Consider the following 26,803-nt stretch of genomic DNA (forward strand, 5'->3'; position numbering starts at 1 on the left):
AAACCTCCATCATCCTACTGACATTCCTGCACCTGAAGAGGGCTCCTCAAAGAGCAGCAATCTGCTGGACTTTACTGCTTAGGAGGCCTGGGGAAAGCAGCCTGACTGAGGCTTTGACTGCACAACTTTTCCCATCCATAGGCAGCCATTTGTTAGCTCTCCATCTCCATGCCCATCAGTCAAGCAGGCTGTGTATGGTGTACTCTATCCAAAATGCAAGCCATATTTCTTTCTAAGATCTGCTGGAGTAAGCGAGGGCAAAAAAAACTCTCTATCTGAGCTGTCAAACTCAGCATAGCTTGTTTGACAGAACGCCATATTGAAAGTCTAGTTGAAAACTAGTAAATTCCAGAGAGCATGTGATTTGCATCCATGAAAGAAAGGAATATCACTCAGTTCCTGGGATTTCTGTTTGTCCCAGAAACAGAAGACAACAAGTTGGTCTTAGTGGTATTAAGTATGTTTTCCTCTTCTTCAAAATTAGTCTACGAAACCCATTCAGAGATGGGGAAACAGCTCTTGATCATGTAACCTGGCTCTGTAGTCTGTGAGCAATTTTATTACCCAGTGTAATACAATGGAAACCACAGCAATGACAGCAGAGCAGCAAAACTCCAGGCTGCAGCAAGTGAGGATTTACTCAAATGCATCCGCTGTAGGCACAGAAATAAAGGAAAGAATCTGCAGACCTTTAGAAGGCCTCAGGTATGCAGGGACCTCTAGAGAGATACCTTAGGCCTCCACTGCCAACCCTTAAAGGAGGTCTGGGAAGGGGTGCATCCTGGCCCCATGCCTTCTGGTCTCTCAGGTGCACTGCATGCCCCTGAGCTCCCCTGGGTTGGCCCTGCCTTCCTACCAGGTGCTCAATCACTACTTCAAGCTGAGATTCAGCATTTCCACTACAACCAGCCAACGTCAAAACTGGAGTTTCATTTCCTTATGGTGAGAATAGAAAAAATAAAAGCAGCCTTTGCTCTTGATACTCAAACAGAACAATATTGAATATGAGAGAGTCAGAGCAAATGAGGTTTTTAAGCCCAGAATATCATAGTGATTATACATACAAAGGTCTTCTGGGGCACCAGGGACAAATCCAGCCATAGATTCATAAAGCTCTTCATCAGAACCTGGATTTAAGGAACATTTCATTAACAGATCAGTAGAAAGATGAGCCATGGACTCATAAACAGACTCATCCTCTTCGCCTTGCATCAGCTCTTCCTTAATGTGGCTCTTCAGCATATCTGCAGTTTCCTGAATATAAAAGAGTCCAAAGGAAAAAAAAAATTAACTTGTTTAAATACAGAATCTGTTTAAATAAAGAATAAGCATATAGCAAAATATATCACTCTCCCACCACTAGTGGAAAAAACCTTCCAAGAGCACTTCACTCCCAAAGACTAAGGCTTCTCATAGGAACTAAATCCACACTACCGTTGTTTGGGGCCAGCCTCCATGATCTAAGTTGTAAAGGTAAGTAATTAAGGTGAACCAAGGAGGTGCTGACCCATTCAGAATAACCACTGCTGCCTCTCTGCCCCTCAGTTTCATTTTCTACTTGACATCTACAACCTTCTAGACTACAAGAAAAGTTCATTCTAAAATTACAGAGGCTTATCAATGGCTATTTTGAGGTAAGCAGGGCTTACCACAAAGAGAGTTTTGCCACATGCAGAGCACTTCCAAGAAAACAAATTTTAACTCCTCTATAGATTCAGTTTCAACTTTTTGGCAATAGCAGCAGCATGTAACACCTAGTGGGAGTACACAGACCACCCTTTTCTCTGAAACTAACAGGAAACCTCATAGCAGTCAGCCGCTTAAGTAATACCAACTACTTTCGATTCACAGGACAGCAGAAGTCTCTCTCATACATTTGCCACACAGAGGGAGAGGAAAGGGCTGCAGTTTTGCCAAGATCAGGAGGTCTGAAATGTACGTCAGGAGCCATGTGTCTGCAGAAACATCACTGGATGGGTGAATGACAATGAAACCCAGCACAGCAGGCTCTGATTCCATCTGTTTTTGTTCTTTCCCATACGAATTTTCCTGATTCCAGTGATGAAACCAACCCTCAAGCACAGAAGCTTTTACGGTGGCCATATATCTGCCTCCTACACCCTACCACATCATACTGCACCCTTTACCACTTCAGCACTCCTCACACACAACATTTTCAGTGCCAAGCTTAATGTCCACACTTGCTGTAGAAGAATGCTGATCCTTCTTACCACGTATTCATCAATGAATTGTCGGAGGTCCTTAAAGCCATGCTTTTCTGCTATCGTGTTTGGATAGTGACCATATTTGTTGGCTACACTGTAGGCCTGCAGTGCTCCAGGGCATGTCAGCAGCAAAGCAGTAAGGTTTTTCAGCCCATATCTTGCAGAAAAGTGAAGCAGCGTTGGCAACTCTTCATCCCTCTGATCTGTGATAGAAGCCTGTTAGAATCTAAGCTTTCCTCCAGCAGCAACAAAGACAGTAAATAAGAAACAAACATCCTAGCAAACACACTGATTGAAGTAGGCCTGAAACCCTGAGAAGTATATATGTTGTTTTAAAACAGAGCTAACTTTGTACAAGTGAATTAGATGAGGTATCTAGCACATCTCCAGGTCTGAATCCCTTTCGCAGGGAATCTGGCACTGTATTAGCTAATGTAGGTAGAATGAGAGGTTTTGAAGGGCCTCTTAGATCAGAATTTCACTCATTTCCACCTGCTGTAAGGCAACCACGTCATGGTACCACACTGATCCAGATGCCCTCTATGTACATTAGAACAGATTCACAAGGTTAGAAAAGGACTGGACTGGGAGAAATGCCACACGGGACCAGGAGAACAAGTGAGACATTCTAGGGAGTGCTGTCTATTGACTTCAGTTGTGGCTGAAGCTGTCTACATAGCTGTATCTGTCCAACTACAAGAAACAGATACAATATGCAATAAAGAAGGGTCACACAACAATATGTCCTATATTATATATATATATATATAAAATCCCTCTATAGGCATTTTAAATTTAGTGCCCTGGCTAAGATTTAAGACTTTTTCAGACAGCCTATACAAAAACCATGAGCTACAGGTGCTCCAAAGTAAAAACAGTCTGTAGATACAAATTTTAAAAATAAAACAAAAACCTTTCAACTCACTTGTTGTCATGTCATCCTCTTCCAGCTGGTTGATTCCAAACAAGTGTAAGCCACTGGCAGGAATGTTCTTCTTCAGTGACTCAGTCAACAGTTTGTCCAGAGCTTCTATGCTGTATGGCACAATTTTAAAGGCCTAGAGATAGATGGAAAGTGATTTTGGTTGTAGAATTCTGGAGATTTATTTGATATTAACATGATGATGTATTAAGTTTTATTTATTTAGTATACATAGGAAAAGAAGTAAGCATAAACACTTAAGGTGGAACTGTTTTGAATAAGCAAGGAACATGAAGGGTTTCTTTGTCCCGAAACAGATAATTAAACTGAACTATGCACTGCACAAGAAGAGTACAAGAAGAAAGTCAACTGGAAGCATAGAAGACTTACTTCCTACTACCCTGATGGTTATAATCTCACTATTCCAATGAAGTATTGCTACTGCTTTAAGTATGAATAAATCGGTTTTGAATTACCCTGGTATACACTATGGCTTTTGGGCTGGTTTTTAGCTAAAGACTGTGGAGCATGCCTATTCCCTAGGTAGCAGCACAGCCCAGTAATAAACGCTTATTAAGTTGAATTTAAAAGGAAGTGACAGACAACTTCTTTGCCACAGGTGTGCTGGTGATCAACAGTACTGTACAGGCTTCTGTCACACAGCTAATAGGGACATACAGGCAGGGAGTAAAGACAATGGACCTGGAGAACGTGCTTGTGCAAGTTTTACTCTATAATAGGGCTCAGCTACCCTAACTGCAAAAAGTCATATGAGAATTGAGGATTGGCTTTAAAGAAATTAGAGCTAAGAATAAACACTTTTATTTTATCCTACTTAACTCAGAAAGTTTGAATCTCTTTATCATCACCTTTTCCAAAAACCCTTTGGTTCAAATATCAAAACATCTGTAGTAATTCCACTTGTATCAAGTTTTGTCATTCCAATCTTCTCAAATCAAGGTCTCAATAGGGGTACCAGGGCTAGGAAAAGTCCCTAAAAAACAGCGTTTCTTCATTTCAGAAGAGCTACCTTGTGGCCAGCACTTTTGCTTATATTCAAGTATCTACTCTCTGAGAAAAGCCATGTTCCAGCTGCTTGCTAGAGTTTTTACCTGGCACATGAACTGTACTGGGTTGGCTGCATTAGCCAACAGACTGCTGATTTCCTCCATGTCAGTATGATAGGTGACACTCGTTTCTCCTACCATCAAGTCCCCTGAATATATCTGCAGAGGCACTGTCCCAGAAGTTAAATCTTGGAAAGGGAAGAAAAGAAATCATCATTAAAAACAGACAAGAGAAACAAGTCTTCAAAGGCCATGAGGATAGAAGGAATTTGGAGATGCTGCCAACTGGTTACCAAAACAGATTCTTTTGCATAGAATTAATGAAATATCATGAAAAAGAACTGAAATCATGTTGACTTGAATATCAGGTAGGAAAGAACTGCATTCTTCATAGGCATGTCAACGCATATCACCTGTGACCTGCTATACTGCAGGCTAACACTAGTCTGAACTACTAATGTTAGCAGTACACAGCCTCAAATTACAGAACCCCTTCTCTCTCTCCACTCCTGGCTTCTTCTGGAGTAGTGCTGTCCAAAACCACACCATTAAGTAAGAGAACAGGGGAAGAAGGGAGTAGGAACCTGAGAAGTTACTAGGCATCCTGCAGCCTTTCCCAGTCTCATTAGTCTCCAAATGAAATCAGCTTACAAGAATTTCAGCTTTCCAAGTTCACCCAGGCACAGGATTTCTCCCATACACACAATTTGGGAGCTTCAAGATCTTTTACCCAGTTTATACTCCTAAGTCTGACACTCCTCTCTGAAGCATAAGTATGTTGAATCTCACTGAAATTAGTATTTTTCTGTATATTTGCCTGGCTGTAACAACCGAGGAAACAATGTAACAGCAACTGTCACACCTGAAAAAAATAATTCCACCAATGAAAAGCTTGGATTTATAATCCAAAGTCACAGAATTGCTTAGGTTAGGAGGGACATTAAAGATCATCTACTTTCAAGCCCTACTGTGGGCTGGTTGCCTCCACCAGATCGGGCTGCCCAGGGTCCAATCCAGCCTGGCCTTGGGCACCTCCGGGATGGGACACCCACAGCTCTCTGGACAGCCTCTACCAGCATCTCACCGCTCTCTGAGTAAAAAATTTCTTCCTAACAACTGACCAAAATCTCTCCTCTTTTAGTTTAATGCCATTTTCCCTTGTTCATGTATTTACATGTGACTTTGGTTACCTTCTATAAAGCCACACACTTGACAGTCTTTACAGGAGTTGCTATAATGATTATCAGTCTCTCTATTCCTAGACATAGTATATTTGCTCTTCAACAGGACAGACCAAAGCAGAATAAATAAAACCATCCTGGGAAACTGTTATCAGTCTGTAGGGCTCAGAAACCTTGCCCTTAAAGTTTAGTGAACCTAAAGTTTAGACAACCTAAGCTTTTGTAAATATAAATATCCAGAGTGACAGAAAATATCTGAATAAAAATGCAGGAGTTTCAGCTCTAATTGCACAGAGATCATCAAACACTTAAAAAAAAAAAAAAGAAAAGAAAAAAAAAAAAAGGAAATACCATAATCAATTATTTACCTGCATTTATCTCCTTATGGTGTCAGCGAACACTAACATTATTATAACACTAACCCAGTTAAGTTCAAAGTGCTTTACATGGTTTCATCTGCCTGCTGAATTCCCGCTGAGTGTTTCCACACTGCAAACCTGACACTGTTGCTGGGAAAATAGATGTCAAGCAGCTGTCTCCCCAGTTCAACACCACAAAAGCATCACACATAAAAACACAAGTCCAAGATTTCCTGGCCCCACTGTTTCCCACACTGCAGTCTCTACCCTTACCCCTCTGCTATTTTTCAGGACAGGCAGGTTGGGAGAGAAGAGAATCAACGAGGAGTGGGGAAGTGTGAAACCAAGTCTCAGCCCATCTTACTTGGAGCCTCCACAGATATTGTGTATTCATTCTCCAACTCAGCCAGCACACGCACAGATGACGAGTTCTCTGGAGAGAATTCAACTTCAGTTTTCACTTTGTCATCTAGTCTACATTTCATGATAATATAAACTGTGGTCTGTACCTAAGAGAAAATACATTAGAAAATACAGGTTTACAATATAAGAATACTTTAAAGCCCATTTTCCAGGGATTTTGTTGTTATTACGACTAACACATAAATTAATCTGTTACTTCCACAATCCTGAATGGTTTTCAGTAATATCTTCCAGTTACAGAATGACTGGGCAGGAGGCTTCTGTTACATTTTGCAGTAGCACAGATAAAGACATTAAGCTCTCAAAAATTCTGTGATGCAATTTAAAAACTGTGCTTCTTTTCAAGCACAGCAGCCTCTTCCTTCAAGCAGCACAGCCCTATTCTTATGAGAAACAAATAAAGAAGCCTAAATGAACATGTTCTGGAGATTAAAGTACTTGCAGAAGTTTTATCTTATTTGTCTTACTTTTTCTTACCCTGTAGCATGTGTCTTTAGCCAGAACTTCAAAAGACTAAAATTTTAGGTTTATAAAACTCTCACTGGCTCTGCTTTTAAGAAGTTGGTTATGACATTAAATAACTCCAATATTTCATTACATTTCAAGTCTTTAACTGTGGCCTGAGACATGTCTAACATCTACTTACGTGAATTATGAAAGTGAATTTCTGGAGCAGGTTCTAAGTTTTGGAAACCAGGAGATCTCCTGGGTCATGCCTTGCAGCTTTTATTACCACCAAGGTAATATTGCTCAGTTCTCTTTCAGTCAGGATTTTAAAGATCAAAGACCTGACTTGTAGCCATTTACACAGCTTACTACACTCTATCTATCTATCTATCTATCTATCTATCTATCTATCTATCTATCTATCTATCTCTTACTACCACTGCCACCAGCCACCTAGTGGTGGTAGGCTCAGGCACCAGCACTGGAGAAGTTAATCTAGCAAAGAAGCAAAGATATCAGGATATTCAGACAAGCGTTGGAAACATACAAAGTGAATGTGCTAACAGATGCCCATTAAATACAAAGGGAAACAACACCAAGCTGTTGGAGCACAAGCAAATAGAGTTGATGTAATAAATAAATAAATAAATCCACATAGATGCAGTTTTCTCTGTGTTAATTCAACAACTCTGTAAAAGCTTAAATCAGTCCATCAGTTTAGCAGTTTGATGACTTCTCAAAATATCCTGCGATCAAGCAAAGAGGGAACACAAAACATTTAGGTAAGGACACTTCCTAAAAAGTCTGATTCTTTATGTCAGTTCCCCCTCTGCCCTGATAGAATGCTACTTTCTCCAGGCTGAGAGCAGATTATGTCTATAACCTAAGGCATATTCAGTTCTGCAGTTCTGTTCTTACCATGCTGAGCTCCTGCCAAAGCAGAAGGGAATCTCTACTTGTCAACTGAAAGCTTATTATTCCTCCTTCTCCATCATATGATGGCATACAGTTTACTTCTGGTCTTACCTCAGGGTATAGCCAACAGCATTTCAAAATTTCTTTACAAAGACATAACATAGGCTGTTGCTACCAAATTTGAGATTTCATTCCTGTTAGAATCTGGCCTTCATGCTTACAGGGAAACTTCTAAGTAAAAGCAGAGGTTCCCTAGAGTCATGCTTTAACTGGTGCTTTAAGAAAAAGCACTAAGATTCAGGCGTTTTGCTAGCTCTTGGGACAAGGGTAAAACATCAAGAGTTTTGTTTCAGTGCACTGGAGCATGAGTCTGCCCCTGGTAGGGGGAAAGAGGAGGAAGTAATATAAAGCAGCAGTAACCCTGCCGTGAAGCTTTGCTAAACTGTTAGCTGACGTTTACTCTGACACTCAGTCCCTCCTACACTCATGCCTCACATCACAAAGCCATGCAATGGAAAGCCAACCACAGTGACTGAAAAGTACGCTGCAGAGGAGGTGAAGCTGTTGGTGCCTTACCCTACTCTCCTGGTCCATGGTATTAATGTTTTCCATCTGAAAGGATCTCAGAGTAAGAAAGGCTGTTTTTCATATAGAAAGCTAAGTTCCAAGATGTTTGGAGTTTACAGGACAAGCACCAGAACTGCCATACTAGCTTGCATCCAGGCTCTGGAGTGAATTGGCTCACTACCTTTACCTTACTCCACTTGTCTGCTCTAAATCTCACCAGAATGGAAGATGAAGAGTCAAGAGCGTGAACTTGTTTCTTAACACAAAGGACATGTAGCCATGTCAGTGAGAGTATCCATCAGTAAGTGACATTGCATACTACCAACCTATTGCTGGCCTAGGAAACAAAGCTTATAAAGCAGAGACAACAAGGATAGGAGCCTGAGAGGGCAGGGAACAAAAAATGAATTAGGGACTACATTCCTTGTAGTTGTGAAGTTGTCTACTGCACAGAACACAACATGTTGCACTAACATACAAGAACATAACCCAAGAAACAGCCATACAGTACCCCGCAGCGTATGTGATCAGGCTGCACCACCAGATGCTCCCCAGTTCTCCTGGATGATTCATGCTCTTCATTCATGGCAAGATGGCAGGAGTAAACTGAATTCTTCTCGTCTTCTGTTTCTGTATCAGTTACTGAGTCGCAGCCTGAGTCTAAAATAAAGCATACAGAGTCCCATTAAATTATTTCCATTTTCTAAAAACGCGTGGATATACAAATACCAGCCCTGAGAAGCAGCCACAGAGGTGGGGGAGAACTTGATACACTTTTCAAAGCTAAGTTTAGAAAAGGGGATCTACTTTAAGAAAGAGAAACTACAGTTTCCTCATTTGTTCCCCTAAGGGGACAGCTGGGGAAAATTCAAAAAGACACAAAAGTGCTGGAGTAGCACTGGAAATGCTTACAAAGCAAAAAACACAAAAAGAAACAAAAAAAAACCAAACAAACCAAAAACCCGCTCCCTGATGAGATGGACAGTTTTTTTTCTCATGTTAGTTAGGAAAACTAGTTTATCAATATCTCATAGAAGAAAGATCAGCAAATGGACTCATCTGACTCCTGCCACACTCTGAGTGCACTGTAGGATGGGCAACAGCCTTTGAAGTCCTCCTCTCCTAAAATTAATGAAGGGAACCTACTTTTATTTCTTATCAGCAGTATCTTTAGCTATCTGGATCCTGCTTGCTCCAACTCCAACTCTCAACTGTGTCTATAGGCAAAACATAAGGCAGTAGTTTGAAGGGATCCTGATCCTCAAGCAAGAAGGTGAATACAAGAGTGAATCTGAAACACCAAAAACATACTTTTGTACAGAAGAATTGCAGTACTCTGCCCAAACTGAGCCAAGAGAAGTAAGTACCTGGGACCCTACAATCTGCACATACAAAACAACGTTCTCACTCCTGCCTCCCTGTAACAGCACATATTTAAACTGATGGACGAGCAAACATGTTGATAACACAAGCAAAAAAAAAAAAAAAAAAAGGTAGCAAGAATTAAAATAGCTGAGATTTCTCACATACCTGCTAGGAAATACTTTTCCCAGCTACAGAAAGGAAATGGACAAGCCTGTATCTACTTATTAGAAAGATTTTTAAAATCTAGTTTTTAATCACTTGATTCACACTTTTTGTAATTTCTACACTTGAACAGGACTTTATGAATTTAAGCAGATGTAACTGTGCTTTCATGAGACCAGCTTTAGGCCATGGAAGTGTAGCAAATTATTCAGCTGAAGGTTTTGTCACAAAGAATGGCACACAACTTTATGCTTGTGAATTGCTCTGCATGGCAAGTACTCACACGAGTACAACCATATTACTGCTTTAATGTTTTCAGTAGAAAGAGAAGAGCTAAAAATCTACGGCTCTAAAGTTCAAGTAAGGCATCACTATGAATATCAGTATTTTTTAATCCTAGAACAGTATGTGTAGATAAGGCAGACATTTTAAAACTGCATCAACACAGATTTTCAGATTTGACTACAAAGAAACTGCTGGGACACAAGGTTATGCACCGAAGGCCTTTTGGATTTTTGAGATTGCAGTATTAAGCATTGCAGAAAATGGACTGAGGTTATAAGCTCCTTAACTCAATATTATAATAGATACTGTCTGAAGTCATCAGTCAGACCCCGCTTTTGGGAATCGTTCTGGGGAAAGGTGGAGTGCTCCAACCTGAGAGTGCTGGGCAGCCCAGTGACACAGGAGGAAATCAAAGCACTAGTCCCACATCCTTCCTTTACATGATAGATATCACATCAGACGTTTGGCATACGCAGCGCAAGACAGCACACCCTTTCAGGGGAGCAGAGGCAACTGTTACTAGAACCGAGTCTCTATTCTCTTGGTTATTTCCAATATGACTAAATCAGAAAGACTAAGCCCATCACAGATAACAGAACCAACAATAACCAAATCACAGCTAAACATTAATATTGCTCAACCAAAAATGCAAGCTGACACTTGCCGGGATCCTGACCCTAAGTGCATCACCCCCCACACCTTAACATGGAGCCAACAGAGTGGTAACCTGTACCTCATTTGCCAAACATGAGACCAATTTCAGAAGAAATAAAACCTAAAGCTGTGGATCTCAGCTATATCTACAATAAGCAGGGATAAGGGAGGAGCAAGGAGAGAGCAACTCTCCAGACTTCTTTGCTTTAATGACATTATTTAATACCAGTAAGAAATTAGCAGATAAAGGACAACTGCGGGAGTCTGTGCTTGAGCTTTTAGGAAGTTCTGGCATTGCTGGATTTCACCTGGCACTTCCGCATTTCTGTAACAGAATAGAGTGCCTGGAGGTCATATGTAAGAACAGAGCTGTTAGGTAATGTGGGAAGAAGCACTGTTAATAAGTAACTGCAGTAACAGCTGACGGAACAAGCACTGCAGTTACCGGTATGAATTATTTATCTGTCTCTTCACATAGAAAATTCTGAAGTTATGAATTATCAACTTCCCCTATCATTATCAGAGTGATGCTATGTCATCTTGCACATTCAGTTGTCGCGCACATTGCATATTCACGCAATTTTGTGAACATGCAAGCATCGGGAAACCATCCTATTACATTCAAAAGTATCCATGCTCTAAAGTGGTGCATTGTCAATCAGACATCCAACTTATGAGGACACCTGACTAATGATAATCAGTGGGTTGATTGAAGACCAAGATTGAGGATACTTCAATCAGCAGATTGATGCAGCAATTATGCTGTGAAGTCTGCGATATTTCATTATATTTTTGTCATGGTAGCTAAGTTCAAAATGGGATCAGAGGCATTAGAAAGTTCTAAGATTACCTGAATTGAGTTCCTCCATGAACAGCTGCCATAGGTCAATAGCTCGTGGTTACCGACGGTTCTGCCTTCACTGGAAGTGCTTTCTATTCCCCTTTACATGAAGGCTACTTCAGGCCGCGCCTGACAGTCTCTGAAACACTCATGAGAACAGCAGGGGAGGAGATGCGGTCCAAGAAACCCAACCACATTTCCCTTCGAGGAGCGTGCCCCCCGGCAGGAAGCAGCAGCACAGCTCTGCAGGCCCCACACAGGCCCTTCTGTCCTGCATTGCTCTACATGCAGACTGCTGCCCTGCTGGGCCACCAACAATCACCCAGGAAAATCCTGGGAAATGCAGGCAAGGCCACATGCTTCATCTCAGGCCATTTAGCAGCTCGTAGAGACCAACACTAAGTAGCCAGCTATTTTGATATTTTGCTGTATGCAGCATGCAACTCACTGTCATCCATTTCCTCCTGGCTGAGCTGTGTGTCTGCATGGAGCTGACATCTGTGGTTTCTCAGAAGTCAGCTGTGACACTGCAGGACACGCAAACACTCAGCTGGAGTCAGCAATCCGCTCGCTCTGACCACTCTGTCATCTAGATACAGTGCAAATTGAGCAACAGCTAGTCCCTGCAGCTTCTGTATGAGCAGACTGCCCCTCATCAGTATCTGCAAACATTTCCCATCTCACCCACAGAGGTGAGGAATTTTCATGAGATCTTCGCCTTTCACCTCCTAACACCCAAAGCAAGGTGGAAGACCTTCAGAAAGCTGCTGCTATCAGCCAAGCCTTGCAGCTGGCCAAACTCCTCTTCCAATTAAGAACAAGGACACCAGGGCTACCCAAGCAATTCCAGCAGCATTTGCAAGAAGCTTGCTGCTTCAGTCTACACGTAGAGCATCTAAAACCAGATTCTCTGTTCTACAAAGAAAGTGGTTACATTTTATTTGTAGCCATAGTTTCAAATCTCCATTAAGAAAACAAGCTGCGTTTTATCAGGCCAAGATTTGATTGAGCAAGTGTGTGCGTGTCTCTTAGGGAAGTTGTTTTCTTACTAAGGACACAACCTCTCTGCAGGTCAGCACTGGTGCTTCAGCAAACTGTGAGAAGCCAGAAGGCACAGCTGTCTTTACCTTTGTAACTTACTAAGACAACACACATCCTTAATACTCAAAAAAGACACATTACTCCATAGTTCCTCTATAAAGCACGCTTCACACTGACTCAAAGAATTAGTTTTCTTTTATAGTATTGTAGATCTGTGAACATGAAGCTGAATAGAGAAAAACATCTTTGTGAGTGCAAGAGGGTTTTGTGACCTTCATTAATGTTTAAACCAAGTGAATCATCTATTCGCTTCTCCTGTCTCGATATTCCTAAATGTTGCTCACAGGTTATTTTTTAATTTAATCTTTGAAATGAAAAGTCACCAAAAGTTGCTGACAATGCCAAGAACAACTCCACATCACTCATGTAAATGCCAGAAAGGAGGGACATGAAATTGGCCATCAAATACCTGGGTTGCAGGAACAGGAAATCTGGCATGTAGACCTGGAAACAGTGAGGTTAAAAAAGTAAAGCCTTAAAAGCCAGAAAAGTAGAGAAGACACAGAAAAGAAAGTAAGAAGAAAAATGATGGTCTAGGAAAAAGTAATAAAATGAAAATCCCCAAGCAGACAGAGAATCAATACAGAATGGAAAGATAACTCGTGGTATCAAAGACACCTCCCCCTGAAGTATCCCAGTTTAGGGAACAATGTCAGCAGCAACATCCAGTCAGCTGTTTGTGCAAGGTTCAGCTTTTAATTATTCACCAATGTATAGCACTAATTAGAAAACTGCAGGTTTACATTATGGTCCCAACCTTGATTCTATCGTACTGTAGACACAATGTTGATTATTCCTCCTTCCAAATACTACAATCAAATCCCAAGTCCAGATGGAGAAAGGCAGGAGGTTCCCTGGCACTTAGTGATGCCTTAGATAGCTGAGACTGACAAAGCACTGTCAGCAGCAAAGCAATTGTGACCAGACTGAAGCATACAACCAATCACATCTCAGATGGCATTCCCTGACATGCAAAAGCACAGCTAGGAACCCTTCATGGGAATTCTATTCCATCAGCAAAAGATGGAACTATGAACTGCATTAACGTGCTGCTAGAATTCTTCTCTTGGATCAGAAGGAACAGCTGGGAAACTGCCTACCTCACTCCACTTTCCCTAGCGACACTTCTCAGCCTTCTCTGCCTTGACTGCAGGTGACTACAGCAAGTAGTTCAGGATAGGTGGTTTGCAGCCCCTCTTCCTCATTAGCTTAGGAAAGTACCCTCTTGATTTGTAACTGCAGGTTGCACCAAGACAACATTCACAAAGATCTAAGCACAAGGGAGATTCACAGAAACTTAGCAGTTTCCCCAGGATGACAAGATAGCACTAAGTAATCTCATCATATAATAAATAGATGACTAGCAGGTTGCAATTCAGGATTGTGGGCAAAACACTTTTTGCTTTTGCTTTTTCATTCTTAGAGCCCTGCTCATTCACTAGCAGCCTTGAGTTGAAAGTAGGACCTTGAAAGTAAAGGACTGGATGGATCTGAGATCACAGTCACTCCTAGAGATGCAATGTGCAGCACCTCAGGGAATGCATACAGCCTGAAACCAACAAGTTTCCCAGTAACATAAAGACTCTCCCAGCAGAGACCCACCAATTTTTTTTTAATTTACTTTTTTTTCCAGTCAGTGTGTGAAATCCTCCTATTACAAATCCTCAGGTGACCTTTCAAAGTTGTGGAAAATAAGTGTCATCTTCTATTGCCTAATAAAGAATGAGTAAAAAACTTCCCCTTTAACAATGTTACTTGTCCAGGAAAGAGTGCTTTGGCTCAAATTTATGCCTTGCTTCAGGGAGTAATCACAGCTTAGCAAGTACGTTAAGCTGAAAAAGTCACTTCTGCACTTGTCTGGAGGACAGATGTTCAAAAAAGTGAAAGCTACAGCAGTTTAAAATACAATTGCACTCATCATGGCTCTCCTCCCAACTCTTGCTTCCCCTTCTTGTCTTTATTTCCACCAGAAATTGCAGCCCACACAACAAAGCCAGCAGAAAATAACGTGTTTGGCTGTGTCAGCAAGATGCAAGCCTAGAATCTTTCCCTGAGCACCTGAGAACTGTGAGTTTGGGCTGAGCTGCCAGCCCCTGACCTTCAGGATGTGAAAGAACTTCCATACATTACACTCCTGTATACTGCAAAGACAGTAACTATCAACTCAAGGGTGAAATGCCCAATTCTACTTACATCATGTACGATACATCTGCCATAGCTCACTTTACCACGTCTAGAGCCTGATACAAATGCAAAGTATATTTATATTGTAGCAAATATTCCATACTACCACTATCTCCAGCTAAGCATTGGCTTTTAGGAGGATGGGACGCCTCAAGTACACGTGCCAGGAGGAGACAACACATACTAAGGAAGTATATGCATGGCTGATGAGAATGCTGAAGTCATGTTCTATCAGTCGCTGACTCAACATTGCTCTTGAGCAACGACATGTGAGAAACACGAAAATCCAACTCGTTGATTAATTATCCTCGCTTGAATTTAAGCACAATGCATAGCACTCACACAACAGAGAAGACTGTCTACATGTAAGTCCACAAAGCTGAAATTCTATCTAAGAGAGTGGTGTAGCCACTTTGAAAACATTTCACCAATAGGATGCTGCTTGACTGGACTTAGATCTGCTGAAACGTGCAGAACCCCACCTTCAGGTTACTACTAAAAAAAATAGTCATGCCTCCTCTCTTCTCCATACAGCCTCTCTTGGAATACCACCAGTGCAGTCCTACGCTGCCCCAGATCACTCAGTTAGTTGCCAGAACAGAGGTGGAACATGAGGCAGACCACTTGCCTTTGCAGCAATCCATGCTGAGGTCAGACTCTGCCATCGATGGAACCTCCCCCTGAGAAACTCAAGACTCCCTGGTATTCTTTAGCTTCCGAAGTTTCCTGTGGTGATGATGAATCCACCAGAATCTTGCAAAATGCAAACCTAGAAGCAACACAACTCTCCAAACGCACAACAGAGAGGTCTTTGGCACAACCTGATGTCTGCCCCACACATCTCTTCAGACCTCTTCAGTACAGTATCTTTTTTTGACCGCAAACTTCTGCAAAGTTTTTGCAGAAATTACTTCAGCTGTCTCAGCCTGGAAGAAACCATCACCACGAGGGCTGGGTTCTTATTTTAAGCATATTTTAAAGCCTTGCAGTTCACATTGCAGATATTTAAAATTAACCTTAGCCATCATCTTAAAGCAACCCACAGGGAGATTAAAAATACAGAGAAACATGGTTAGCATTTTGCAGTGTGCATGGAGTCCATTATCGCCTGATGCTTTCTAACCACATCAGTTTCTGTATTTGAAAAGTTCTGCCCTATCATTTCATTGCTTCAGTCCAGAAAGCTGATCTACATCTATGTAAGCCAGCCCTGTCTGAATCTCCTACTGTTGTGAAAGACAAGCTGTGAAGCATTGCTATTAATGTGTATAAGCCAGGAGTTTATGAAGCACCTTGATACAAGCAGCTCTCCCGTGTTGTAACTGGGAAGGCTGTTTGAACTTCTTGACCCTCTTTGCCATGGATGGACAAGAATATTGATACATTTCTGTCAACACCTCTTGGGGGCTTATTCAAAATTTCTAGCTGCTTTTCACCAGTCTCTGAAATACATGTTTCCAACATCAGTCATTTATAGCTACACTAACAGCTGCAAGGAAGGGCATGGTAACTCATGTTCTCTCAACCTTAACTCCTGCACAACAATGTCACAGTTTCCTCTCCATGGCAGGCTGAGAACCAGCCAGGCAGTGCAGCTCCCCTAGGAGTGGAGCAGACCCTCATTGCACTCAGAGGGCTGACTAATACATCACCTGTTCCTCTTCAAAGAGCAGGGTCAAGGAAGCATATCTTTCATTTCAAAACAATTCAGCAGAGAAAAATACAGTTTTGAGAATTCACTTAATTTTGCTCCTTCAAAGAGGGGGAAAAAATAAGAGGATTGAGGGATGGAGGAAAGACTGCAATAGAACAGGAATGCAAGGCCACTACAGTAGGCCAACAGAAATAAATGCTAAATGTAATCCTCTGTGAGAAGACTACTCAGAATACGTTCCTCCACAGACAACTTCTAGCCAGAAGCAAATAGCAAGTAGTGCCCTGCTTCTCGTCTCTCTGTACATTGATTGACTCCTGTCTCTTTCTATCTCCAGTTTGCTTTTTTTAGTGTCCCTGGGATATCTAAAAAGCCTCTGAAGATGCAAATAGAAATCACAAACATGGTACAGACATCTCCCACCCAATCTCGAGCTTCTAGAACTTCCCAAGTGCCAAAATGAGATCAGAGGACCACAGTAAGAGATCTGTCGGTGAGAAAAATACAATAGCAAGCAAAGAAACTACAGAAAGGCAAAGAGACAGCAGCAACATTTTAAAGGCTCACTGTAGTTAGAGCTGCAGGAACTAGGGTCTGCTCACACTTTGGAGCCTCAGAGGTACAGCATTAGCTCTCTAGCAATATAACTGGTCCCAAGGCACCCAATTCTGTAAGGTGAAAGATCAAGGAGGCAGTTTCACAGAGAAATTTGGTTAGATAGATGGCTTCACAATCCTTCCCTAAAATGACAACCAAGGATGTCAGATTAACTCACAGCTCTTTTTGGCAGCTCTGTATCTAGGATTAGTCCTTCAAAAGGGTGGCAAAACTTCCCCATGAACTATTTGGTGATGTCAAGTCTTCCTACCAGAATCCCTTTTCATATCCAGCTTTCCTAGAAACAACACTCAATGGCCAGGGCCTTATGAAATAAGCCGAGCAGCGCTGGGAACAGTTGTTACAGCAGCTAGGTTTAGCTCTGCCCCCACATGCAACAGCAAGCTCTGTGAACACTGAAAATCACACACCACCACTTCTTGTAGGCATGTGTCCCCACACAGAGCTCCTGTGGAGAGCAAGGGAGGTTGCAATTCCCCATTTATAGCACCCTCTGCCCACTGTCTTACCTGCAATTCTCTGAGCTCGGCTGACAGAGGGGTCCTGAGAGAAGCACTAACAGCCAGAAGCAGACATAGCACAACAGCTACCATTGTCAGAGAAAGAGGTATCAGCTCCACAGTACAACAGAAGCACCTACTATTCAGTGAATTGTTGTGTGAGACATCTCAGGATCACCACTGTCCTGTGCTAATATGCAGCTGTTACTGGCTAGCAGCTTTTGTGGTTTCTAGTGAAAAGTTGCCCTTAAAAGCATTCAACATGAATTAATATTTTTAAAGGGGGAAGAGGTAGAAAAGAAGGGAAAGCATTCAAATTTATCCACAAAAGCCACAGATCATTATTCTTCTAGGTTATGATATTTGTTTTGTCATTCTTTGAGATACCTAAAGCATAAGGGCAACATATCAGATAACACTGGATTTCTTTCTGCTTGCTGTGAAATACATACAAGCTATCAGAGCTGTACTCTCCAACCTGGAGAAGCTTTGGGAGGCACGTTATCATTGTGTACCTGATGAAAGGGAATGAAAAAGGAGTAAGACTCTTCTCAGTATTGTGCGTTGACAAGACTAAAGCATGCAAAATATCATCTGAACACAAGAAAATACTTTTTTCCTCTTTTCTTCTTTCTTTTTTTCCTGTCCAGTCAAAGTGGTCAGACACTGGAAAAGATTGCACAGAGAAGTTTCAAAAGGTCCCTTCCAACATCAACATGTGATATGTTCTCAGGTTTCATTCATGGTTTCACCAGTGCAAGAGAAGAAATCCAGGAAGTTAATTCAATTCCTTGTCATGTACAGGAAAGAGAATGATAATAGCTTGTGTGGTTTCTGTTACACCATTTCCCTCCCAGCAGATAAATTAAGCCATTTATAGTGGAAAAAGGAGACAAGACCTTTGGCAGGCAAATAATTTCTGTGAGTTAGGTTTTTCACAGTTGTGACAAAGGAGCAAAACCACCACATCCAAAAAGGCTTCTGTTACACAGTCATAAGTTGAAGATATCACAAGCTTCTTTAGCCCATGATTCTGACCGGCACAGATGAAGTTCCAGCCCTGAGACTGTTCTTTTTGCATCTCCTTCCAAGCATATGGCACAGCTCTTAACAGTCACTTCTGATCCTTTTATTTTGTAAGAAGTTTGCTAGTACTGATCTTTCTTTTTTAATCTACTTCATTGTATGAGTACTATGCTCAGTCAAGGCTGTACTTGTCTATCAACAGCATGGCTTATAACTGCTATTTTGTCTGGTTATCACCTTAACAATTTCAGACAGCTGTTGGCTTCCCTGCCATTTTCCCTGCAAGAATTTGCTCTAATACAAAAGTTCAAGGCCACTGATTAATTAGCAAACATTTTGGAAACAGCCTTGTAAAGCCTGGCATTTGAAATAAATAAATAAATAAATAAATAAGAAATAAGACAAAGGTAGGGGCTGAAATGAACTGGATAAATCTAAATGTGTATAACATGAAACAGATGTAAGTTGTGTTATGCCACCATGGGAGGAAAAGGAAGTTCACTGGTTTCAAGAGTGAGCTTCCAGCTGGACAAGATGGCTTAAGCCATAAGTACTAGGTTGGTCACCACACCTGGCATGGGATTACACCCTACCAGAACCAAGCTTGCAAACAGAAACCTTCTTGGCCTCTGTAGTTTGCCTCAAATGAGAAATTAGAGTAAAAAGTGCCCTGCCTACCAAGTAGCAAACATTAGAGTCAACACAGTTTGTTCTCAACAAGGCTGGATGAACACTTCCTCATTTCTGATGTTCTACTAAACTAATAAAAATTAAAATAGCTTTCAGTGTGTGATGTCTGCAGGTGCCGTGTTCCCATGATGCCCTAAACAAACCACAGCCTAACTGCTGCACTGCAGACAACAGAATAACCTGTACAGAGCCAATATACAAATTCCAGAGAGATATTTGTCCCCACTGTGTCCTGTGCTCCGCTCATTTAGGACTGAGATGCTAGGAAGCTGAACTCAGCCTGTGGAAATAAGTATTTCCAGAGGGAGACACCCAGACAAATTGTTTCAGATGTGGTCATAAACTTTCTTTGCTAAGCACTGCAGGAATTGAGAGATGCTTTTCTTGGAAAAAATACACAGTCTGCTGTAGAGAATGGACTTAACCGAGGCTTCCTGATTTCCAAGCCTTTCACCTTAAAAGTGAAGTAATGGGAGTAGAGCACGTGTTATGTTTCTCTATGGGAGAAGTCAGCTGTTACAAGCACTCTTACTTTAAGCCCCTCCATCAACGTTAGCTACAGCCAGACTATAAGGAAAACACTGATTTATTTTTGGTACCAACCAAGAAGAAAGTTTTTGCAGTTTCACCCCAAAAGGCAACACCTGGTGTCGTCTCATCTCCAGAGGATTTGCATTAGAGGCTATTCACAAAAGCTCTGTAGAATCACAGGATGTGAGATGTCACCTAGTCCCTGTGGCAGAATGAGATATGCTCATCCAAATGCTTTAGCCACAAATCCAGCCTATCTGAAGATGGAAGTTTGGTGGCCCTGCCAAGCAGAGGGGGCAGGGGGTGGAGCTTCACAATCCTTGAAGTCCCTTCCTACCTGTGTCATTCTGTGATTCTGTAACCTTGTTTTGGCTCTGGTGTAACAGAAAGTCTGAAGAAGAAGATAATTTTCTCTTGATTGAGATCAATAAACTCCAGGGTACAATATTTACAGGCAGAAATTTATAGATGCTAATTTAGTATAATTTTCCATTTGCACTCAAAACTTAAAACACAATACACACGTTCAGATGTTCTTTCTGAATCACAGGTAATCTTTCCTGAATTAGGAAACAACTGGGCAGGCACAGGAAGAACAGCTTGCAGAACTGCATAATTTACAAGAGTTGTCTAATTTACTTTAGTTTTTGGTTTCAGAAAAACACATTACAACTGTTAAAATGAGGATAAGCAATACCACAAATATTCCTCCTCCAATTGCTTACCACAAAACCCAGCTCCACAATCACTACCTTACCTTCTGAAATAGCCTTCTTGACAGCTTCTAAGTAAGCATCGGGCTCATCATCATAGGTGAGTTCTTGCCACTGGTACCAGTCCTTGAAAAAGGTCAAATAGTCTTCAGAATCCGTAACACCGCAGAACAGCTTGACTACTTTGTGTGGGGGCCATAACGCTTCCTGAAGGCTTTGCAGGACAGGAGGGAAATAAAAGCTCTGCACCAACTCAGCAGATAGTAAAATAACGATGCTCCGACTTCTGCTGAAAAGGTCCAGCTCCTGGTTAGAGATGGCAGAGTTGCCTTCCAGCTGGTAGCTCTGAATCTGATGCTTTCGGATGTGCCGAGTAGAGAGGAAGAGGTTCTGGAGGTACTGACACCACTCAGCAGCGTCACCTGCATACAGAATCAGCACATCATATCCCCCATGGGTTCCTGTACAAGTGCAAGATCACAAGGGAGAAGAGAATTAAATACAAAGCAAGAAGGGACCCACTGTTTTACAGCAAAACAATCAACAGAATTGTTCCTGCAATTCATCTAGGTATCTCTAAAGCACTTTAAAAGCATGGTCGTGACATCCAAAGTAAGCTATGCTAAGGATGACTGAATTCCTTCTTGAATCAACTCCACTATAATTTAAGTCATTTTTTCATTCTCAAAAACCTTCTCCAAAGAAGAAAATTTCATCCATAGTTTCAAGTGAAACAAGCCACATGAGGAAATTTTCAGATTTAAAGCATGTCAATGGGAAAAAAAAAGACAGAAATAACAATACTCAGCATGAAAATGAGATATCACCCTTGGGTGAGAATCAGAATCATTTCAGGCAAATGCAGAGGTTTTGCAACAACTGTAGACCATCACATGCTCAAGTGGAGCATACAGTAAGCACAGCACGCTGAAGAGAAGATGGGTCTTCATTTAAATGAGGTCTCAGTGCTCACAGGAAGTCACAAAGGCTTCCATGGTTTTAGATATTTCTGCTCTCGTTGCAGCAGAAATCAAACTGTCTGCAAAGTATGTGCACAACCGAAGGGTACACCAGCCTCAGGGCATGCAGCACAGTTCTACCATCCACGTTTCAGAGGCTTTCTAGGCTTGCACTGGAGACTCAAAACTGTCATAAAAAGGTTTCCTGACCTGTTTAGCATGAAAAAAAACATCTCCTCAGAAGGAAGGAACTAATACAATCAATGGTGGCTATATAACACAGCCTGAAATAAGCTCACAGTTGACTTATTCAGCATCTCCCTAAAGACATGTCCTAACGACTCCCTCTTGCATTTCTGTGTTTTGGACTGAAGGCACTTCTAAATGTGCTTCCAGTTTGCTATGAAAGTCACACGCAGACTGAAGGAACATGACATGATGCAGTGCTTTATCCATAAATCCCTCCAAAACGCTGATGTCAAAGTTTAATTTTTCCATTATTTTATGAAGAAATATACTCAAATTAGTACATTACAGATCCAGTCCCGTTGCAAATTTCAATGCTGAGCATTTCAAATGTCATGAGCAAACTGCCTTCTAGTTCCAGCTTAGCTTCAAATCGCCAACATTTCCAGCCTACCTCCATCCAGAAGCAAGCAAACAAATTTTTTTTATTTTTAATTTTGCTAATTAAACTCGAAGGCAAAGTCTAAAATTCAGCATGCCAGGAAGAGCATCTGCAATGAGTGAGCTTACTAAAATTGAAGATTGCACTTCTGCAGTCAGCTTATTAAAATTAAACCAAAATTGAACATCCTCCGAAGGCTCCATTCTGCCACTTTTCCCAGAACTTTCAATGCAGTTTTAAGAATGACTAAAATGACACCTTGGCACTCCTCCTCCAAGCTACACAGTGACAAACCCTAAAATGTAGTCTAGCAGAAGTGATGCCACTTAAAAGTAGAGTGCAGAAATGTGATCTGTGCTCAAGCCATAGCATTATGGTTACCTGCATAAAGGGAAAGACTCTAGATGCTCTGGCTAAGAAGAATACATGCACTGCAGTCCTTCAGTATTCAATAGGATAGCTGGATGTTTCTGAGCAAACACAGCTCTCAAACCCCAGGTGAGATCTTGGAAGGAAAAGCATTCTTTATTAAGTGGATCCAGACCCAAAGTCTGTGGACCTTTACATTAAGAGAGCAGAACTGCTGACAAAAAAAAAAAAGCCAAACACAACAAGCCCACAAACCACCAGCAAGAACCCCACCACTGGGGGTGGGTGCAGTTGGGAAGGCATTGGTTTTAAACACTGATCACTGGGACACAGTGAGAAACCTTCCTTCTCCAAAAGGAATACCACGTATGCCAACTTTATGGACTTTCTGCAATTTCCCTCATGGCATTTCTATCCCAAGAAATGATCAGCCAGAGCAAAGCACAATGCAGGAACAAACTTCACCCAGGAAGTTTAGAAAAAGTATGGATCCTCTCAATACCACTGTTCTGCCAGCACACCGCTTCCCTCAGCAGAGCTGTGCCAGCTCTTCCCAAGCTCTCTTGCCTCCATCCTGTACCCTTTATACACATGCTTCAGATAAACTACCAATGGCCTTTAAAAGGAGAACAGTAAAATTAAATTACTGACTCCACGCTAAGGACTAAGGCAATTCTCTCAGTTCATAAGCAAAAACATTGGAAGTGGGTCCCAAACAGCTAGCTCAGTAAGCTTACGTCAGCAGATAGGAAAATCAATATGCATTTTCAATTATAACACTCCCTTCTTTTTAAGTAAGTAAATTAATAAAAGATGACAGGACTCACTTTTCTGGATTATGGTATTTCTGTCTGATCAAATATCTTCCTTTGCAGCACCAACTACTGTCCAATCCTCAGGGGAAAGTGTAGCACAGGAAATACAGAATATATTTATGGAGGAGGTTCTTCATATATCATTTACAATAAGAACAAGCAGAGCACACTTCAAAGCACAATAGAAATCCTTCCTATTGTACATACAAGGAAATCCTATGTGAACACTAAACAAGTCCTTCAATCCTCATATGCCTTGGCAGTGCTCTCAACAGGCTGATTTACCAGATACACAAGGAAGCCTTCAGTTCAAGTAAGAAAGCTATGAACATTACGTGCATTAGCAAGACAAGGAAGGACTTGTGTCAGTCAACTGCTCCAAAAATCTTTCACACGTAAGTGCAATCTTGTTTGAATATGAGCAATATCTTGTTATTGCATTCCTACGTTTAGAGTAGGAAAACAATTTTTGCTTACCAAACGTCAGCAATATTAACAATATTGCAGGGCATGATTGATTATTTATTACATAGAAAATCATCCAAGTACAGTTCTGTTGCAGTTTGCAATGATAAAATACAACCTTTGCACTCATTTCCAGCTGTAACTCTCTCTTCGGTGCTTAGCTGTATATAATGATATAATTATGTAAAACTGATGAAATTATGATCTAGAAAACCAGAAATACTTAAGATCTCTAAGTGAGGCTGAAGTCCCACAAACTAAACGACACAGAAAAAGAACAAGATAAAAAGCTTTTCCTACTTGTTGAACTGCATGTGAAATAAAAAAAGGATACACTGCATCAGTCAGAATAAAAGAAAGTCAGTGTCAGGAGAATAAAAGCATCCTAAAGGTTAGACTGCATCATGGCTTTTCACAGCCTCTCTTTGAGAATGAATCCTCTTCGGACCATGGTCAGGAGTAGGGAGGTGACAATCTCTGAGTTTAGAATAGTTGGAATAGACAGAGTTAGAATAAACAGTTCGTGGCAACACTGGAAGATTCTGGTTAGCAGTGAAATAGCTACAGCACACTGCAGGAAGTCAGCAGATCAGAGCTGGGTAAGATCACATCTGCCCACTTAACACTTCACACTTCTGAATCTGATAGGTTCAATCAACCACTGCTTCACTTCACAAGCCAAAATGTTTAACCTTTTTGATTCACGGACCGTAAGTAGTTTTCTGTTGTACTTGTCTGCCTTGTAAAGCAAATTCCAGATCTCTACCAATACACAGCTTTTCTGTGCCGCTTTTTTGTACCCCCATTCTATGCAGGCCATGCCTTCTAGGGGTCCACAGACCAACAACAGGTAAAAACAACTTACAGACAAATCTTTTCCACCATCTTAGAAGACTGAATGCCATGGCAAGTAAGTCAATTTTCATCTGCTAGGTCAAGCCTGCCTCAAATTCTGACAAAATGAAGAAGTGATACACAATCTGTTATCTACATTATCATCTATTTGCTCTGGCATGTCTGCATACAGAAGATAAAAGCAAACAACAGCGTCCGATTCCTCAATACAGGAGGATGCATTCCCTATGAAAAAAAAAAACCATCCTTATGATATCAATCAAACTCAACCCAATATGCCTTAAAAATCTAATTCTTAAATGAGCGATCTTCCAAGGGATGTTAGAAGCTGCTGGTGGGACACTGAGACAAGTGACTTTCATATTCTGGTGTCTACAGTGTGTGTATTTAAGTCACATATGAGGAAATGCGTTCTCCTCTTAGCTGGAATGCATGACAAAGCAACAGTGATCACATGCAATAATTATTAACAGGCTACTGACACCTCTCACATTGACCAGAATAGAAATCTTCCACTTCAGTGTGCTGCAAACAAGCAAGAGGAAACAGAACCAAACTAGACACATTTTTTCCCTATTGCTGGAGTGTTCTTCACATGAGATTTGCATTACGATAGGTGAATTTACAGTCATTCTACTTTTAGGAGTCTCTGTGAAACTATATCTCTCTTTAAGGACAAAAGCAGTTTCCCCACAGGTCTCCAGAGGTCCCGCGTAGCCGATTTGACATCACAAGGAGATACGCGTCAGTGAAACGGTGCCGTTACTTCACTCTGTGAGAACGGCACATTTTCCCTTTTTTAGTGAGGCTGCAGACACTTCCCCGCAAAGGGGGAACTTGCAGAATGGGCACTAGTGAACTTACACAATTTGGGTTAACCCCATCTCCCTCTGCAGTTTGCCGGTGTACTTTAAGCAGTTTTATCTGCACACGTCAGCTAAGACGGACAGCAGCTCAGCACACCCTGTGACCGGTGGCACTGCGGCAAAAGGCAGCAGATTTGTACCCCAAAGAGAGAGCGTGCAAACGGTGGGGAATAAAGCAACATTTAGGAAGAGCTGCCTTCTCTACAGAACATCGCAGGACACCACCGGGGCGGTGCGCGGCAGGGCCAGGTTACTCGGCTGAACACTCAGTAGCACAGCTCTGCCAGCGACTACAAGACAAGCGGAGCAAGGCGGGGTAGAAACTGCAGTGCCCATCACCTGCTGTTAGCTGCCTCCGAGCGAGAGCAGCGCCGCCTGCGCGACCCCAGCGCTCCCGGAGCCATTCTCCTTTCCTCTTCCCCTCCTGCCGGCCGGCAGCACCGCCCTACCTGCGGGTACGGGCACCTCCGCGCTCCGCTACCGCCCCGCGCAGCAGCACCTGCCGCTTCCCCTGCCGTTCCCGACCGACTCCCGCCGCTTCCCCCCGGTCCCCACCGTGCTGCCGCAGCACCTACCGGAGGCCGTCATGGTCCGGGGCTGTTGCAGCGCACGGCGCCGTGTGTCCCGCGGTCACTTCCTCGGCCCGTCCGGAGCCCCGCTCCGCAGCCCGCCCCCCGACGGGCAGCACCGCCCCCGGGGCCGCTCCGAGCGCAGCTTCAGCCCCGACGGCGGCAGGTCTTCGCTCGTGCTAACAGGGCACAGGCTGAGCCCCGGCCGTTCCTTCCTGCTCTAACAACGCTCTAACGTTTTCACTTTCCAGCGCTTTTAAAACCCAGGTGCCGTAATGCTGCGGAGCTACCGTTCCAAAGCAAGCGTTTAGGACGACCGTTTATGTCTTCTCCGGGATCCCCTCGAATAGACAATTCGACAGTGTCTCTCTTCCTCCTTCCAGCTAAAGCTACTTCAGCTCAGTGGGGATTAGGAGGGATGGAAACCAAAGAGACTGATACAGCGGGAAGAGAGCAGGTGAACGTGGAGTGGTAATAACAAAGAGATGGTACAGTGGTTAAAGTCACACCTGTCAAACAGGAAAGGTGGAAAATGTAAGAGCCAGAGAGGACAAGTGATGAACATATGAACATACCTCGGTGCCCTTAGATTCACCAGTGCCCAAATGAATTCTGAGTACGTGCAATGGAATAAAGACCATCTGGGTGCTGGAGAAATGGGAAGCTACAGAATCCAACATTTATAAAGGACAGAAGTCCACCAGATGGAAGCTGGTCTAATTTTTGGATATCATGGAATAATACTCACATATTCAGAAACAGATAGAAGTAAAAATAGATGGACAAACATGTATATGCTCCATGATTACCGTTATTTCTCTTGCAAATCCATTTAATCTCAAAGTAA

General features: G+C 42.1%; 1 protein-coding gene across 3 annotated transcripts in view; it reads right to left on the reverse strand.

The window, feature by feature from the left end:
- PIK3AP1 (phosphoinositide-3-kinase adaptor protein 1) overlaps positions 1-26,211 on the reverse strand; it is a 37,419-nt gene extending 11,208 nt beyond the window's left edge. Inside the window, exons 1-8 of one of the 3 annotated variants that reach the window (XM_015866643.3) lie at positions 25,963-26,211; positions 20,475-20,891; positions 8,618-8,766; positions 6,119-6,263; positions 4,260-4,402; positions 3,151-3,283; positions 2,232-2,428; positions 1,065-1,254 (exon numbers count right to left, since the gene is read on the reverse strand). In XM_015866643.3, the coding sequence (XP_015722129.2) occupies positions 1,065-1,254; positions 2,232-2,428; positions 3,151-3,283; positions 4,260-4,402; positions 6,119-6,263; positions 8,618-8,766; positions 20,475-20,891; positions 25,963-25,975 (1,387 nt within the window). In that variant the 5' untranslated portion in view covers positions 25,976-26,211. Of the gene's footprint in view, positions 1-1,064; positions 1,255-2,231; positions 2,429-3,150; positions 3,284-4,259; positions 4,403-6,118; positions 6,264-8,617; positions 8,767-11,422; positions 11,563-20,474; positions 20,892-23,213; positions 23,541-25,962 lie in introns of those variants that run through there. The other 2 variants (XM_085554427.1, XM_015866644.3) reach the window with 2 other exon arrangements.
- Positions 26,212-26,803: the final 592 nt, after the last annotated feature.

Source organism: Coturnix japonica, chromosome 8, assembly GCF_054131305.1.
Source record: "Coturnix japonica strain WE chromosome 8, WE-NBRP24, whole genome shotgun sequence".
NCBI classification, from domain to species: Eukaryota; Metazoa; Chordata; class Aves; order Galliformes; family Phasianidae; genus Coturnix; species Coturnix japonica.